The sequence below is a fragment of the Lepus europaeus genome, chromosome 9 (genome assembly GCF_033115175.1).
Source record: "Lepus europaeus isolate LE1 chromosome 9, mLepTim1.pri, whole genome shotgun sequence".
NCBI lineage: Eukaryota > Metazoa > Chordata > Mammalia > Lagomorpha > Leporidae > Lepus > Lepus europaeus.
In genome coordinates this window covers 20235758-20250312 of record NC_084835.1, presented here as the reverse complement: position 1 = coordinate 20250312, position 14555 = coordinate 20235758, and the positions used below count along the sequence as shown (strand labels likewise).

General features: G+C 44.3%; 1 protein-coding gene and 1 pseudogene across 1 annotated transcript in view; one reads left to right on the top strand and one right to left on the bottom strand.

Moving 5' to 3' along the window:
* The window catches only part of SACM1L (SAC1 like phosphatidylinositide phosphatase), a 68336-nt gene that overhangs the window by 38900 nt on the left and 14881 nt on the right, over positions 1 to 14555 (top strand). The window contains exons 9-12 of the mRNA XM_062200676.1: positions 654 to 739; positions 1863 to 1949; positions 3393 to 3461; positions 10958 to 11037. Coding sequence (XP_062056660.1) covers positions 654 to 739; positions 1863 to 1949; positions 3393 to 3461; positions 10958 to 11037 — 322 coding nt within the window. The remainder of the gene's footprint in view (positions 1 to 653; positions 740 to 1862; positions 1950 to 3392; positions 3462 to 10957; positions 11038 to 14555) is intronic.
* On the bottom strand, positions 9347 to 9719 carry LOC133766669 (large ribosomal subunit protein eL31-like; annotated as a pseudogene).

The following is a 14555-nucleotide window of genomic DNA, read 5'->3' as shown; positions in this document are numbered from 1 at the left end:
TTTTTTTGGTTTTGTTTTTTGTTTTTTTGACAGGCAGAGTGGATAGTAAGAGAGAGACAGAGAGAAGGGTCTTCCTTTTTGCCGTTGGTTCACCCTCCAATGGCCACTGTGGCTGGCACTTCGTGCTGATCCGAAGCCAGGAGCCAGGTGCTTCTCCTGGTCTCCCATGCGGGTACAGGGCCCAAGCACTTGGGCCATCCTCCACTGCCTTCCCGGGCCATAGCAGAGAGCTGGCCTGGAAGAGGGGCAACCGGCATAGAATCCGGTGCCCCAACCGGGACTAGAACCCGGTGTGCCGGCGCCGCAAGGCAGATGATTAGCCTGTTAAGCCACGGCGCCGGCCTGAGAGTGTTTTTTTAAAAAATAGGTCAAGTTTGAGAAACACTGGTTTTGAGGAATTTTGTAGGCATAAGAATATGTTAAATAATAACCAACGTTATCTGTTTATTAATAGGTCTTTACTTCTTTTTAAATGTACTTAAAGAGTGAGCTTCTCTTCATTTTCTGGTGATGGATTGTGCCTTTGGAGTTTAGTTTTATAAGTACTTTTCTACTACTTTGAACTTGTTCAGTTCTTTCCAAGTTAACCTGAAAGTGTGATTTTCTGATGTCTCTTATGTACTCAATGTGTTTCCTAATTACTTTTAATTTAGGAATTGATTCTGAAGGCCACGCAGCTAACTTTGTAGAAACAGAACAGATTGTCCACTACAATGGGAGCAGGGCTTCATTTGTGCAGGTAAGTGAACCTGTCTGTCAAGCGGCTGGCGAGCTGCCCTGTTCTGCTTGGACTGTGATTTTCTGTCCTGTTGGAATTTGCCTATTCTTCCTTTTCTTTTTTTATAAAATAGTATTTTTGCCTACAGTGTGGTAAACCGTCACCCAAAAAGAGTGTTTTCTGTTAATCTCATGCTGATCTGCTGACATTTCTTACCCTTAAATCCCTAAAGGAAGAGTGGGTAGGATAGGAGGTGTGGGGGTTATGGCCTGTTCAGCCCTTTTGACAGAGAGTGTTGATGGTGTGTGATTGACGTTAACCTGCCATGTTCTTTGCTGTGAGAGCATTGCTGCCCTGCTGGCTCCTAGTAGAGTGTACCTTGCTGCTGTAGACCATTAGTGGCTGAACATATTCGTAACCTTCATAAGCATAAGCATTTCAGAATGAATAAAGTAGTTTCCTAACATCTTCATAATGCCAAGTTTTTTTTGTTTTTGTTTTTGTTTTTGTTTTTGACAGGCAGAGTGGATAGTGAGAGAGAGAGACAGAGAGAAAGGTCTTCCTTTTTGCCGTTGGTTCACCCTCCAATGGCCGCTGCGGCCGGCGCATTGCGCCGATCCGAAGCCAGGAGCCAGGTGCTTCTCCTGGTCTCCCATGCGGGTGCAGGGCCCAAGGACTTGGGCCATCCTCCACTGCCTTCCCGGGCCATAGCAGAGAGCTGGCCTGGAAGAGGGGCAACCGGGATAGAATCCGGCACCCTGACCGGGACTAGAACCCGGTGTGCCGGCGCCGCAAGGCGGAGGATTAGCCTGTTAAGGCACGGCGCCGGCCAATGCCAAGTTATATCATAGATGTTAGCTTGTTAACTTTTACTTGTGGATAAATTGATTTATTTCAGAATTTAGAGGAGATGTAGAACTAACACACAAGTGCTGTGTTAATAAAACCCAGGAATGAAAAGTTCTGGGTGTATTCCCAAAGTAGGAGCTTTAGGAGCAGGTACACATGAACTTCTTTCCAAATTGGTAGGTTGCTTTGTTTTTTTCCTTTGCAAAGTCGTGTGTGTGTGTGTGTATCACCCTAATAATAATTAAGTTCAAAAAAAGAAGTTCGTGTTTCTTTTCACATTTCTCTTCTCTTTTAGACTCGAGGATCAATACCTGTTTTCTGGTCCCAAAGACCAAACCTGAAGTACAAACCAATTCCACAGATCAACAAAGTAGCAAATCACGTGGGTACTCATGCCTTGGTCACTGAGTGAAAGTGCGAGTGCAGTCGTGTTTTAGATTGCCTGCAGACCCTGGATGCACTTCCCGTAGTCAGACTGGGCATCACTGAGGCCCTTTTCCTTGTTGCTGGCGCACGTTGACCCTCTAACGCAGGGGTGGGGAGTGACTGACACAGGGTGACCCTCTAACGCAGGGGTGGGGAGTGACTGACACAGAGTGACCCTCTAACGCAGGGGTGGGGAGTGACTGACACAGGGGCTGTGTAAAACCTGCAGAATCGTCTCGTCTGGACCTGCCAAGATGACTGCAAGCAGGACTTGAAATTCAACACAACTAGAGCAGTCTATTTTTTTTTAAGGATTTATTTATTTATTTATTTGAAAGGCAGAGTGACAGAGGTATCTTCCACCCACCTGCTAGTTCACTCTCCAGATGTCCACAACAGCTGGGGCTGGGCAGGGCTGAAGCAAGGAGTTTCACCCTGGTCTCCCATTTGGGTCCAGGGGCCCAAGCACTTGGGCCATCTTCCACTGCTTTCCCAGGCACAGTAACATGAGTTGGTTTGGAAGTGGAGCAGCTGGGACTTGAACTGGTGCTTATATGAGATGCCATTGTCAAAGGCGTTGGCCTTACCTGCTGTGGCATAACACCAGCCCTAGAAAGCACTTTTTTTTTTTTTTTTTGACAGGCAGAGTGGATAGTGAGAGGGAGAGAGAGAGAGACAGAGAGAAAGGTCTTCCTTTTTGCCATTGTTCACCCTCCAATGGCCGCTGTGGCCGGCGCATCACGCTGATCCGAAGCCAGGAGCCAGGTGCTTCTCCTGGTCTCCCATGCGGGTACAGGGCCCAAGGACTTGGGCCATCCTCCACTGCACTCCCGGGCCACAGCAGAGAGCTGGCCTGGAAGAGGGGCAACTGGGACAGAATCTGGCGCCCCAACCGGAACTAGAACCCGGTGTGCCAGGGCCACAGGCGGAGGATTAGCCTATTGAGCCGCGGTGCCGGCCAAGAAAGCACATTTTTAAGTTTGTTATTTTGTATGGCCACAGATGATGTTATAAATATCCAAGTGGTACTTGGTAGAAGAAAAGTTCCCCACCCCTGCAAGGATGCGTGGATGGCATGTTAGAGATGTGGAAAGACAGCCTGATTGGATAGTATGGCAAACACGGATTTGACAAATCTCAGTAAGGTTTGAAACTTTGTGCTGCTTAAAGTGATAATATTCTACTGAGGTTATACTCTTAATTAAGATGGTAGTACATAGGTCGGGGTACAGTGGGTCTAATTATTATGTGGTGTTTAGAATAACTACAAGTCACGATCCCCATCCTGCCATGATTCTCTTGAATATAGAAATAGGGCAGTTAAGGAGGCACTTGAAAGAAATGTTATAAATATTCCTGTAATGTAATCTGACCAGTATTTGTCTTTTTGCTCTTCTAGATGGATGGTTTCCAAAGGCATTTTGACTCACAAGTAATTATTTATGGGAAACAAGTCATAATAAATCTGGTATGTTTTGTTCAAGTTTCTTGGGAGAAAAATTTCATTTTTCACAAAACCGTATTTTATTTCAGTTATTTTTAAATGTGCAGTTCAGTGGTATTAAGTATTTTCCTAAGGTATCCAAATCAGTACTGTCCAGTTCTACAAATTTTCATATTAAACTGAAACTTTGTATCCATTAAGCAGTGACTTCTCACTCTCTAACCAGTCCCTATTAATTTTTTCCAGTATTTGTTTATTTGAAAAGCAGAGTGACAGAATGTCCACAACAGCCAGACTAAGTGATTTTTATTTATATTTGAGCATTCCTGAGTACTTTCTTTTTTTTTTTTTTTTTTGTAAACATTTACTTATTTACTTGAACGTCCAAGTTAGAGGCAAGGACAAAAGAGAGATCTGCGACCTACTGGTATACTCTCCAGATGGCTGCAACGGCCAGCACTGGGCCAGGCCAAAGCTAGGAGTCAGGAGCTTCATCCAGGTCTCCTACATAGCTGGGAGGGGCCCAAACACTTGGGCCACCCTCTGCTGCTTTTCTCAGGTCATCAGCAGAGAACCGGATTGGAAGTAGAGCAGCCAGGACTTGAACCATTGCTCACGTGGAATGCCACTGCTGTTGAAGGTGGCAGCTTAACGCACAGTGCCACAACACTGGCCCTTCTTTTTCTTTTTTAATTTTTTTGTTTGTTTGTTTAGAAAGGTGGAGTTACAGAAAAGAAGAGACAGAGAAAGATCTTCATCTGCTGGTTCACTCCACAATTGGCCGCAGTGGCCAAGGCTGGGGCCAGTCTGAAGCTGGGAACCTGGAAGTCCATCTGGGTCTCCCACATGGGAGCACTTGGGCCCTCTTCCACTGCTTTCCAAGGCGCATGAGCAGGGATCTGAATTGAAAGTTGAGCAGTCAGCTCTTACAGGAAGCTGGCATCGCAGTTGGCAGCTTGATCTGTGCCACGGTGTTGGTCCCCTGAGTATTCCTTTTGGTTTTACTGTAATGGAATTGTTTTCCTTTATGAGTTCTCCATTGTTAGCATTTGGAAATGCAGTTGGCTACTATGTGTTGATTTTGTATGTCGTCACTGTACTTCACCTGTTAGCTCTAACAGCATTTGTGTGGAAATTTTAGGGTTTTCTGTATTGAAGATCACATCATTTGTGAGCAGAAATAATTTCACTGCTTCTGTTCCAGTGTGGATCCCTTTTATTTCTTTCTCTTCCCTAATTGCTCTAGCTAGGTCTTCTGATGCTGTGTTGGTTAGAGGTGGGGAAAGGATATTGCTCTGTAGTCATCTTGCAGTATCTGGTTCTGTTAGCAGCTTTTCTTCTCCCCACAGAAGAGAATAGGAAGCGTTCCCTCCTCTTCAATTTTTTGGGAGACTTGAGGGAGCAGTGGTGTTTGTCCTTTAAACTTTTGATAAAATTTGTTAGTGAAGCTGTATGGTCCAGGGCTTTCCATTACTGATTGAGTCTCTTTCGTAGTTCTTCATCTGTTTGGTTTTGCTATTTTTCATAATTCAGTTTTGGTATAGATTTTGTCTTTCTAGGAATTTGTTCTTATCTAGGAAACTCAGTTTGTTGGTCTGTAAGTGTTTCTGGTATTCTCTTAGAATCATTTTTATTTCCCAAAAATTGTTCATAATATCCTCAATATTGTTACTGATGTTAGTAATTTGAGTCTTCCCTCTTGGTCATTCTAGATATCACGTAAGTCCAGTTTTTGGATTTTTTCAAAGGACTGACTTTTTTTTATTGATGTTCTCTATTGTTCTGTTGTCTATTTCTCTCTGTTCAATTTTTTTTTTTTTTAATTTCCTTCCTTCTACTAGCTTTAGCTTGTTTGCTCTTTTTCTAGTTCTTAAGATGTAAAGTTAGGTTATCTATTTGAGATTTTCTTTTTAATGTATGTTTTAACATGATAAATTTGCTTCTTAATACTGCTTTACTTTGACATACTATAGTTTTGTTCATTTGTCTAAAATATTTTCTGATTTTTTTTCCTTTGATTATTTAAGGACATGTTTAATTTCCACATATTTATGAAATTTTTAATTTTGCATCTGTTATTGATACCTAGCTTCATCCTGTTGTGATCAGAAAATACTTTTTTTTTTTTTTTTTTTGGACAGGCAGAGTGGATAGTAAGAGAGAGAGACAGAGAAAAAGGTCTTCCTTTTTGCCATTGGTTCACCCTCCAATGGCTGCTGCGGCTGGCACATTGTGCTGATCCAAAGCCAGGAGCCAGGTGCTTCTCCTGGTCTCCCATGCGGGTGCAGGGCCCAAGGACTTGGGCCATCCTCCACTGCCTTCCCGGGCCATAGCAGAGAGCTGGCCTGGAAGAGGGGCAACCGGGACAGAATCCGGCGCCCCGATTGGGACTAGAACTCGGTGTGCTGGCGCCGCAAGGCGGAGGATTAGCCTGTTAAGCCACGGCGCCGGCCAGAAAATACATTTTAATTTCAGATTTTTTAATGTGTTGAAACTTAGGTTCTAGCCCACGGTATAGTTTGTAATTTGCTGCTTCTCCCTTCAATTCTGTCAGTGTTGCTTGATTGTATTTTCAGACTGTGCCAGTTTATTGCATGTATGTTGATATTTGTTAAATGTTCTTAGCGATTGGTGCTTTTCTCAGTACAGTGTTCTTTGTCTCTTATAACACTTTTTCACCTAGAGTATATTTTATCTGGTACTAGTTTGACTACCCCAGCTCTCTTTATATTACTATTTGCTTAGAATATCTTTTTTCAACCTTTTACTGTCAATCTATATGTGTCTATAGGTCCAAAGTGAATATTTTGTAGGTCATACACAGTCAGATCATGTCTTTTACCCATCCTTGCAATATTTTTCTCCTGGTTGGAGAATTAGTCGCTTTACATATAAGCTACTGGTAAGGGAGATTTACTTCTGTTTTGCAATTTGCTCTTTGTCTTACAGCATTAATTTCTCATTTTTTCTTTTTCTTTTTCTTTTTCTTTTTTTTTTTTTTTTGACAAGCAGAGTTAGACAGTGAGAGAGAGAGACAGAGAAAGGTCTTCCTTCCATTGGTTCACCCCCCAAATGGCCGCTATGGCCAGCGCGCTGTGCCGATCTGAAGCCAGGAGCCAGGAGCCAGGTGCTTCCTCCTGGTCTCCCATGCGGGTGCAGGGCCCAAGCATTTGGGCCATCCTCCACTGCCTCCCCGGGCCACAGCAGAGAGCTTGACTGGAAGAGGAGCAACTGGGACAGAACCCGGCACCCCAACTGGGACTAGAACCCAGGGTGCCAGCGCTGCAGGCAGAGCATTAGCCTAGTGAGCCGCAGCGCTGGCCCTCATTTTGTCTATTACTATCTGTTTGGTTAAAAAAAAATTTTTTGTAGTGGTATATTTTGGTTATCTTGTTTCCTTTTGTGTATATACTATGGCTGCTTTCTTTTGGTTACCATAAGGTTTACATGTAGCAACCTGTAAGACATGACTAATTTGACTCATTACTTAAGTTAGCTTCAATTGCACATAAAACTCTATTCCTAGAAAACTTTGTACCTCCCTTTGTGTTAATGATGTTACGTGTTGCATCTTTATGTATTATGTCTCAGTAAATTAGTAATTTTTCGTGCATCTGACTTTTAAGTGCTGTAGAAGATAATAAGAATAATAACAAACCAAGAATAGAATAATACAGACTTTTGTATTTGCCTTTGTATTTATTGTTATTGGAGATCTTTATATTTCATATGGTTTCACATTATTATGTAATGTTCTTTCATTTAAACCTGAACTGCTCCTTGTAGCATTTCTTTCTTTCTTTCTTTTTTTTTTTAAGATTTTATTTATTTGAAAGGTAGGGTTACAGACAGTGAGAGGGAGAGACAGAGAGAAAGGTCTTTGTTCCGTTGGTTCACTCCCCAGTTGGCCGCAATGGCCGGAGTTGTGCTGATCCAAAGCCAGGAGCCAAGAGCTGCTTCTAGGTCTCTCATGTGGGTGCAGGGGCCCAAGGACTTGGGCCATCTTCAGCTTTCCCAGGCTGTAGCGAGAGCTGGATCGGAAGAGCAACAGCTGGGACTAGAACTGGCGCCCATAGGGGATGCCGGCACCGCAGGCAGAAGATTAACCTACTGCACCTCGGCGCCTGCCCTGTAACATTTCTTATAGATGAGATCTAATAATAATGAACTCCTTCAGATTTTGTTTATACAGCACTGTCTTAATTTTTCCTTTTTTTTTTTTTTTAAGATTTCACTTACTTACTTGAGAGGCAGAGTTTCAGAGAGAGGGAGAGACACAGAGGAAGGTCTTCATCCACTAGTTCATTCCCCAAATACCTGCAACGGCCAGAGCTGAGCTGATCTGAAGCCAGGAGCTTCTTCCTTGTGTCCCATGAAGGTGCAGAGGTCCAAGCACTTGGGCCATCTTCCCCATGCTTTTCCCAGGCCATAGCAGAGAGCTGGATCAGAAGAGACTCCAGCTGGCATCTGTACAGGATGCTGGCGCCACAGGCAGAAGCTTAGCCCACTGCAACACAGCACAGGCCCCATTTTTTCCTTTTTAAAGGATAATTTTGCAGGATGTAGTATTCTTGGTTGGTAAGAATGTGTTTCAACACTTGAAATATATTGTCCTACTGCCTTTGGGCCTCCAAGAGTTTGTGATGAGAAATCACATAATTTTATTGAGAATCCTTTGTATTTGATGAAGCTCCTCTCTGTATCTGTGTGTCTGTCCGTCTGTTTCATTGCCTTCAAAATTCTCTTTTAGCCATGTGATGATGTTTTCAGTGTGATCCTCTTTGGGTTTATCCTCCTTGGAGTTGAGTATACTTCTTGAATTTGAAGATTTATGTATCTCATCAGATTTGGCCGTTTCTTGTCTTTTTTTATTCAGCTAATATTTCTGTACCTTTTTCTGTCTCTTTCTGGGACTCCCATAGTGCATATGCATATGTCGTCAGCTTGATGGTATCCCAGAAGTCCCATTGGCTCTGTTTATTTTTTTATTTATTTATTTTTAATTTGACAGCTAGAGTTAGATAGTGAGAGAGACAGAGAAAGGTCTTCCTTCCGTTGGTTCACTCCCCAAGTGGCCGATAGGGTTGGCATTGCGCTGATCCAAAGCCAGGAGCCAAGTGCTTCCTCCTGGTCTCCCATGTGGGTACAGGGGCCCAAGCTCCTGAGCCATCCTCCACTGTCCTCCCGGGCCACAGCAGAGAGCTTGACTGGAAGAGGAGCAATCGGGACTAGAACCCAGCGCCCATGTAGGATGCCAGCGCTGCAGGCGGAGGATTAACCTAGTGAGCCATGGCGCCAGCCTCAGCTCTGTTTATTTTTCTTCATTCATTTTTCTTTGTCTTCCTGTTGAAGTGTACTCTTAACCCTCTTAACCTCTTTTTTTTTTTTTTTTTTGACAGGCAGAGTAGACAGTGAGAGAGACAGAAAGGTCTTCCTTTTGCCGTTGGTTCACCCTCCAATGGCCGCCGCGGCTGGCGTGCTGTGGCCGGCGCACCGTGCTGATCCGATGGCAGGAGCCAGGTGCTTCTCCTGGTCTCCCATGGGGTGCAGGGCCCAAGCACTTGGGCCATCCTCCACTGCACTCCCTGGCCACAGCAGAGAGCTGGCCTGGAAGAGGGGCAACCAGGACAGGATCGGTGCCCCGACCAGGACTAGAACCCGGTGTGCCAGCGACGCAAGGTGGAGGATTAGCCTGTTGAGCCACGGCGCCGGCCTAAAAGATTTGTTTATTTTTTAAAAAAATTTTGTTTCAGTTATACTTTTCAATGCAGACTCTTTATTCAGTTTCTTATAATAATTCTGTTCTTTTGTGGATATTTTCATTTTATTGATATATTTTCCTGAATTCTTTTTGTTCTTTATGCTTTTCCCTAGCGCTTTTTTTTTTTTTTTCTTACAGTTTTACAACTTTAATCAGTTCTCATGCACATTGACTGTAGATTTTTGAAAGTGGTGACAGGCATATAGGTAACCAAAGCGTACAGCTTGTTTGGTGAATCTTCATCCTCATTGTGTTTTCTGGACAATCTCATGTAGGTGAGGTATGGGGCATTCTTTATTCCTTTGGCCCAGACGGCTTTGCTGAGCCTGGTGTTGGTGCACACCTCTGCAGTTCCCATCTCTTTCATGACAAACTTCCGGATCTCTGAGCGCCCGAGGGGCACGCTTCTTGAAGCCCACTCCGTGGGTGCACTTGGGAATGTTGATGGTATACTCTCAGGTCACCACTTCATGGATGGCAGAATGATCCCTCTTCTCACCACCCTTCTTTGCGGGAGCCATCTTGTAGGGCCCAAGTTGGAAAGGAAGAGCTCAAGGGATTGTGGGAAAGAGAAAACTCCCTTAGCTCTTTGATTATATTTAAGATAGTTGTTGTAAAGCCTTTTTTGTCTGGTTCTTGCCTTTTGCAAAGACAGTTTCTATTTTTTTCTTTGGGGCCATATTTTCCTATTGCTTTGTATACTGTGATTTTAAAAAAAATTGAACATTTGATTATTATAGTTTAGTAACTCTGAAAGACAGCCTTTCCCCTTCCCCAGAATGTGCTGTTTTTTTTCTTTTGTTGTTTTTATTTTTGATTGATACTGACAATAGCAGTTCATTTGTCTTGAGCCTTTTCCAAACTGTTTTTATTCCTTGTCTGTTCACTGAAGGGCTCTGTCCCTTTTTGCTTATACTCAATGTTTTGACAGATTGGATAGAATGCTAGGAATTGACATAGACAAGCCAATAGAAAGAAATTGGAGAACAACTTTTTCTCTCATTCTTTGCAGGTTGAATCTGGGCTGAAGCATGCCTTTACTACTAGCCAGGCTTGCCTATGGGGCTAGGGGCCAGTGTGAGGGGAAGGTTTGAAGTCCTCTTAGGATTTTTCTGTGAATTCATCTTGCCTGCATATGCAAGTGGCTTTCTAAACTCCACCATATATGTGGCTGCTTTGGAATGCCCTAATGTCCCAAAGAGCGCCAGTCAGCTGCTGCTTCAGGCTTCCAGTGGTATGGTGTACGTCCTCACCAGACTCTCTCACCCTCAGCATGTGTTGGTTCATAACCTCATGCAGCTTTTACAAGCAGTGTTCGGTTTTTCCCTTCTGTGTTGGGAGTGACACATGACAGAAATGAGCAGGTTAGGCCTTCAGGTTGGAACAGGTGTACACAGTGCAAACAACCAGAGGATCTACTTCCTCTGCTCCAGTGAGGGGAAAACTGAAAGCCCGGTTACTGACATTTAAGATTGAAGTTTGTTAACACTCTGGGGAGAGGATGGTGAAAAGGTGAGTGAGAATGGCACAGGATTTGCTACAGTTTTGAAGGTGGCGTTTTCTTGATTGGGCATTTGGTTGGTTGCTATAAAACTTTGCTATTTTTCCCAGAGCTTCTACAAAGTTCATTCAGATAGCTTCTAGATTTTTTTTTTAATGTTTCTGTGGGGGAATAAGAACTTAAAACTTCCTGTTTTTCCTGATGTTACTCTCTCACTTAAATAAACTGAAAACTATTGGTGTTTTAAATATTTTACAGGTAAACCAGAAGGGCTCAGAGAAGCCACTTGAGCAAACATTCGCATCAATGGTGTCTTCCTTGGGAAGTGGCATGATCAGGTACCTCTCTAGAAATCTTTGGCAAGTCTTTCAGGTCAGATGTGCAATTACATGTATGGGGGGACTTCAAAAAGCTGTGGAAACATGCAATTAAGAGATCAGTCAGGTTCCGCATACTTCTGTAAGCAATGATTCCAGCCTTTTAGTCCATTCCTGTCGCTTCTGGGCCTTTCCGCTAAGACCGAGTGTAGTCCATTCCTGACGAGCTGAGAGTTCTGGGAGTTCAGCCATGTCATTGCAGTCTTCTTGACATTGTTAAATAAAGAATAATGAATGCTCTTTAAAGATGCTTCAAGATTAGGCAACAAAAAGAAGTCAGAAGGGGCCAAAGCAGAAAGTGGATTTGTACTGATGTCCATCAGAGCCATCACAAAGTGGCCTGCCTTTGCAGGGACTGTGGTGGAGAAGGGCTCTCTGGGAAGGGCTTCCTGGGAGTTCTGCTAAATGTTGGGCTAGCTTTCTCAAGACACTGGAGTAATAACAATCAGATGTCATCATTTTTAGCTGTCCAGAAAATCAGCAAGCAAACTGCCTTGAACATCTCAGAAAACTGTTGCCATGACCCTTGTCCTCACCAGTCCGCTTTTGCCTAGCCTATCGACTTCCACCGCCCGGTAGCCATTGCTTTGACTTGAGGATCCTACTAGTAAAGCCATGTTTCTTATCCTGATACAGTTCATCCAAGAAAAGCTCTGCTCTTGTCTGCAGTTTAGGCCCCTGAGCAGCAGGTTTGCTTCACTTTTTCAGTCCAAATTGTGTGAATCGCGTAAGTTGATCTGTTTAGGTGTTAGCCATTGTTTCTGCTGTGAACTGTTGGTGCTCTTCAGTCAGGGCACAAACAAGGTGAATTTTTGCCTTGAAAATTAATGTACATTTGCTGTCTGAGGCTTCGTCTGCAGCATTGTCCCTTCTTACAATGAGTTACTCATTTGTACTCTGGTTTCTTTGGGGCATTGTCTCCACAAACATTTTGTAAAGCATCGCTAATTTCACCATTTTTCTCAAGCCTCACTATAAATTTGATGTTTGTTCTTCAGTTTTAGCGGAATTCATGTCTCTCCGATGGGGCTCTCTTTTTTTTCCCCCTTAATACATATTTATTTGAGAGGCAGAGAGAGCACTTCCTTCTCGTTCACTCCCCAAATGCCTACAGTGGTCCCTGGGGCCAGTGCCAGGAGCAGGAATTGAACTCAGGTCTCCCTTGTGGGTAGCAGGGACCCAACCACAAGAGCCATCCCTGCTGTCTGCATTAGCAGGAGGCTGGAATCAGGGGCTGGAGGTATTGAACCCAGATTTTCTGATTCGGGAAATGAAGTCCTGACTGGCACCTTAACCATTAGGCCAAATGCCTGAGGGGCGCTTTTCAAACTGATGTCTGTCTTAGTGCCTCAAACTCGAGAGTATAACATCAAGTTAGTGTGAGTGTAGTTTGGCCCCCAAATTTTTGAAGTGCATGCATAATTTTTTATAAATACACATTTTCCATGATCCTTTTGAAGACCAAGTCTTATATACATGATAGCTCACCAGACATGCTAAACTTCAACTTGGATTTTTATAGTAGATGAGATAAAAGAATATATTTTTACTGGCTTGAAATTTTTTCTGACAACATTTTTTTTTTAAAGATTTATTTTATTTGAAAGGCAAGATTACAGAGAAGCAGAGAGAAGGAGGGAGAGAGAGAGGTTTTCCATCCACTGGTTCACTTCCCAAATGGCCGCAATGGCTGGAGCTATGCCAATCTGGAGCCAGGAGCTTCTTCCCAGTCTCCTGTGTGGTTGCAGGGGCCCAAGGACTTGGGCCATCTTCTACTGCCTTCCCAGGCCATAGCAGAGAGCTGTATTGGAAGTGGAGCAGCTGGAACTTGGACTGGCACCCATATGGGATGCCAGCACTGCAGGTGGCAGCTTTACCTGCTATGCTACAGAGCTAGCCCCTACACTCAAGTGTTTTTAAAAAATAACTTACTGGGGCCGGCTGTGGCGCAGCAGGTTAAAGCCCTGGCCTGAAGTGCTGGCATCCCATATGGGTGCTGGTTCTAGTCCCAGCTGCTCCTCTTCTGATCCACCTCTCTACTGTGGTCTGGGAAAGCAGTGGCAGACAGCTCAAATCCTTGGGCCCCTGCACCCTCATGGGAAGCCCGGAAGAAGCTCCTGGCTCCTAGCTTCAGATCGGCACAGCTCTGGCTGTTGCGGCCAGTTGGGGAGTGAACCGGCAGATGGAAGACCTCTCTGTCTGTCTCTACCTCTCTCTGTAACTCTGTCTTTCAAATATATAAAGTAAATCTTTTAAAAAAAAAAGTGAACTTATTTGAGAGGCGATAACTTGATGAGTTGAGGTACTCCTGCTGCCTCCCAGTAGGGGCTGCACCAGCAGGATGCTGGAGTCAGGCATGGAGCCAGGTATGAAAACCAGGCACTAGGCTATGGGATGTGAGTGTCTTAACTGACATCCTGCCACTAGACCAAACACCTGCCTCTACGGTCTAGGTTGGATTTGAGTTTAGTCTCTGACATCCTCTTGGCTCTGTGTCCCTGTGAGACTTTGTGAAACTCTGGACACCAGGTCATGAATGTGAGAGTCTCGTGGTTGTGCGCTGTGTGCTCAGTGGTCCTCAGTTCAGCCCTTGCACTTCTGCTCTCCTGCGAGTCAGCAGGCAGCAGCTGCAGACCGTGCAGCCTCGGGGAAAGCTGGGCATCCGCACACGGCAGTTGCCCACGGAAAGGGGCAGAGTGATGGCTCAGCCCACGTGGAGCCCTCTGCAGCAGGCAGCTAGGAGGGAAACTGGTGGCCTAGTAGGTAAGAGTGGTCATGCACATTTGGAGAACATTTTTCCTCTGCCTCCCAAAAGTAGTGCTGTTTTATTTGGAGAGAAATTGTTTTAACCTGTAGAAAATTTGAAGCATGCACCAAGATTAATAATACAATGAATCTTTGGAGAAGGAATTTTAGTCTCTGGTGCAATTTGAAAGCTCTAGTGAATATAACAGGCACTCAGTCTACCCACGCTTGCATCTTCTGCCTGTGGAATCTGCCCCACACACTTCACATGACACAGAAAAGGGATTCCTAAGCAGGATGTGACTGAAAATCCTTTGAGCAACTTTCTCAGCTTATGTGTTCAGACATGAAAAATCGGAATCTCTGGGTTTGAGGTCCAGCAGGTATCATGTATAAACTTAAAGTTTGTTGGGGCTGGTGCTGTGGTGTAGCAGGTAAAGCCCATATGGGTAAAGGTTGAGTCCTGGCTGCTCCACTTCTGATCCAGCTGCTTGGTAATGCACCTGGAAAAGCAGTGGAAGATGGCCCAAGTCCTTGGGCCCCTGCACCCAGCAGGAAACCCAGATGAAGCTCCTGGCTTCAGCCTGGCCATTGTGGCCATTTGGGGAGTGAACCATTAGATGGAGGATCTCTTTCTGCCTCTTCCTCTGTCTCTCCTTCTCTGTAACTCTGACTTTCAAATAAGTAAGTAGATCTTTAAAAAAAAAAAAAAAAAAAAGTTTGTTGGCTCCTGT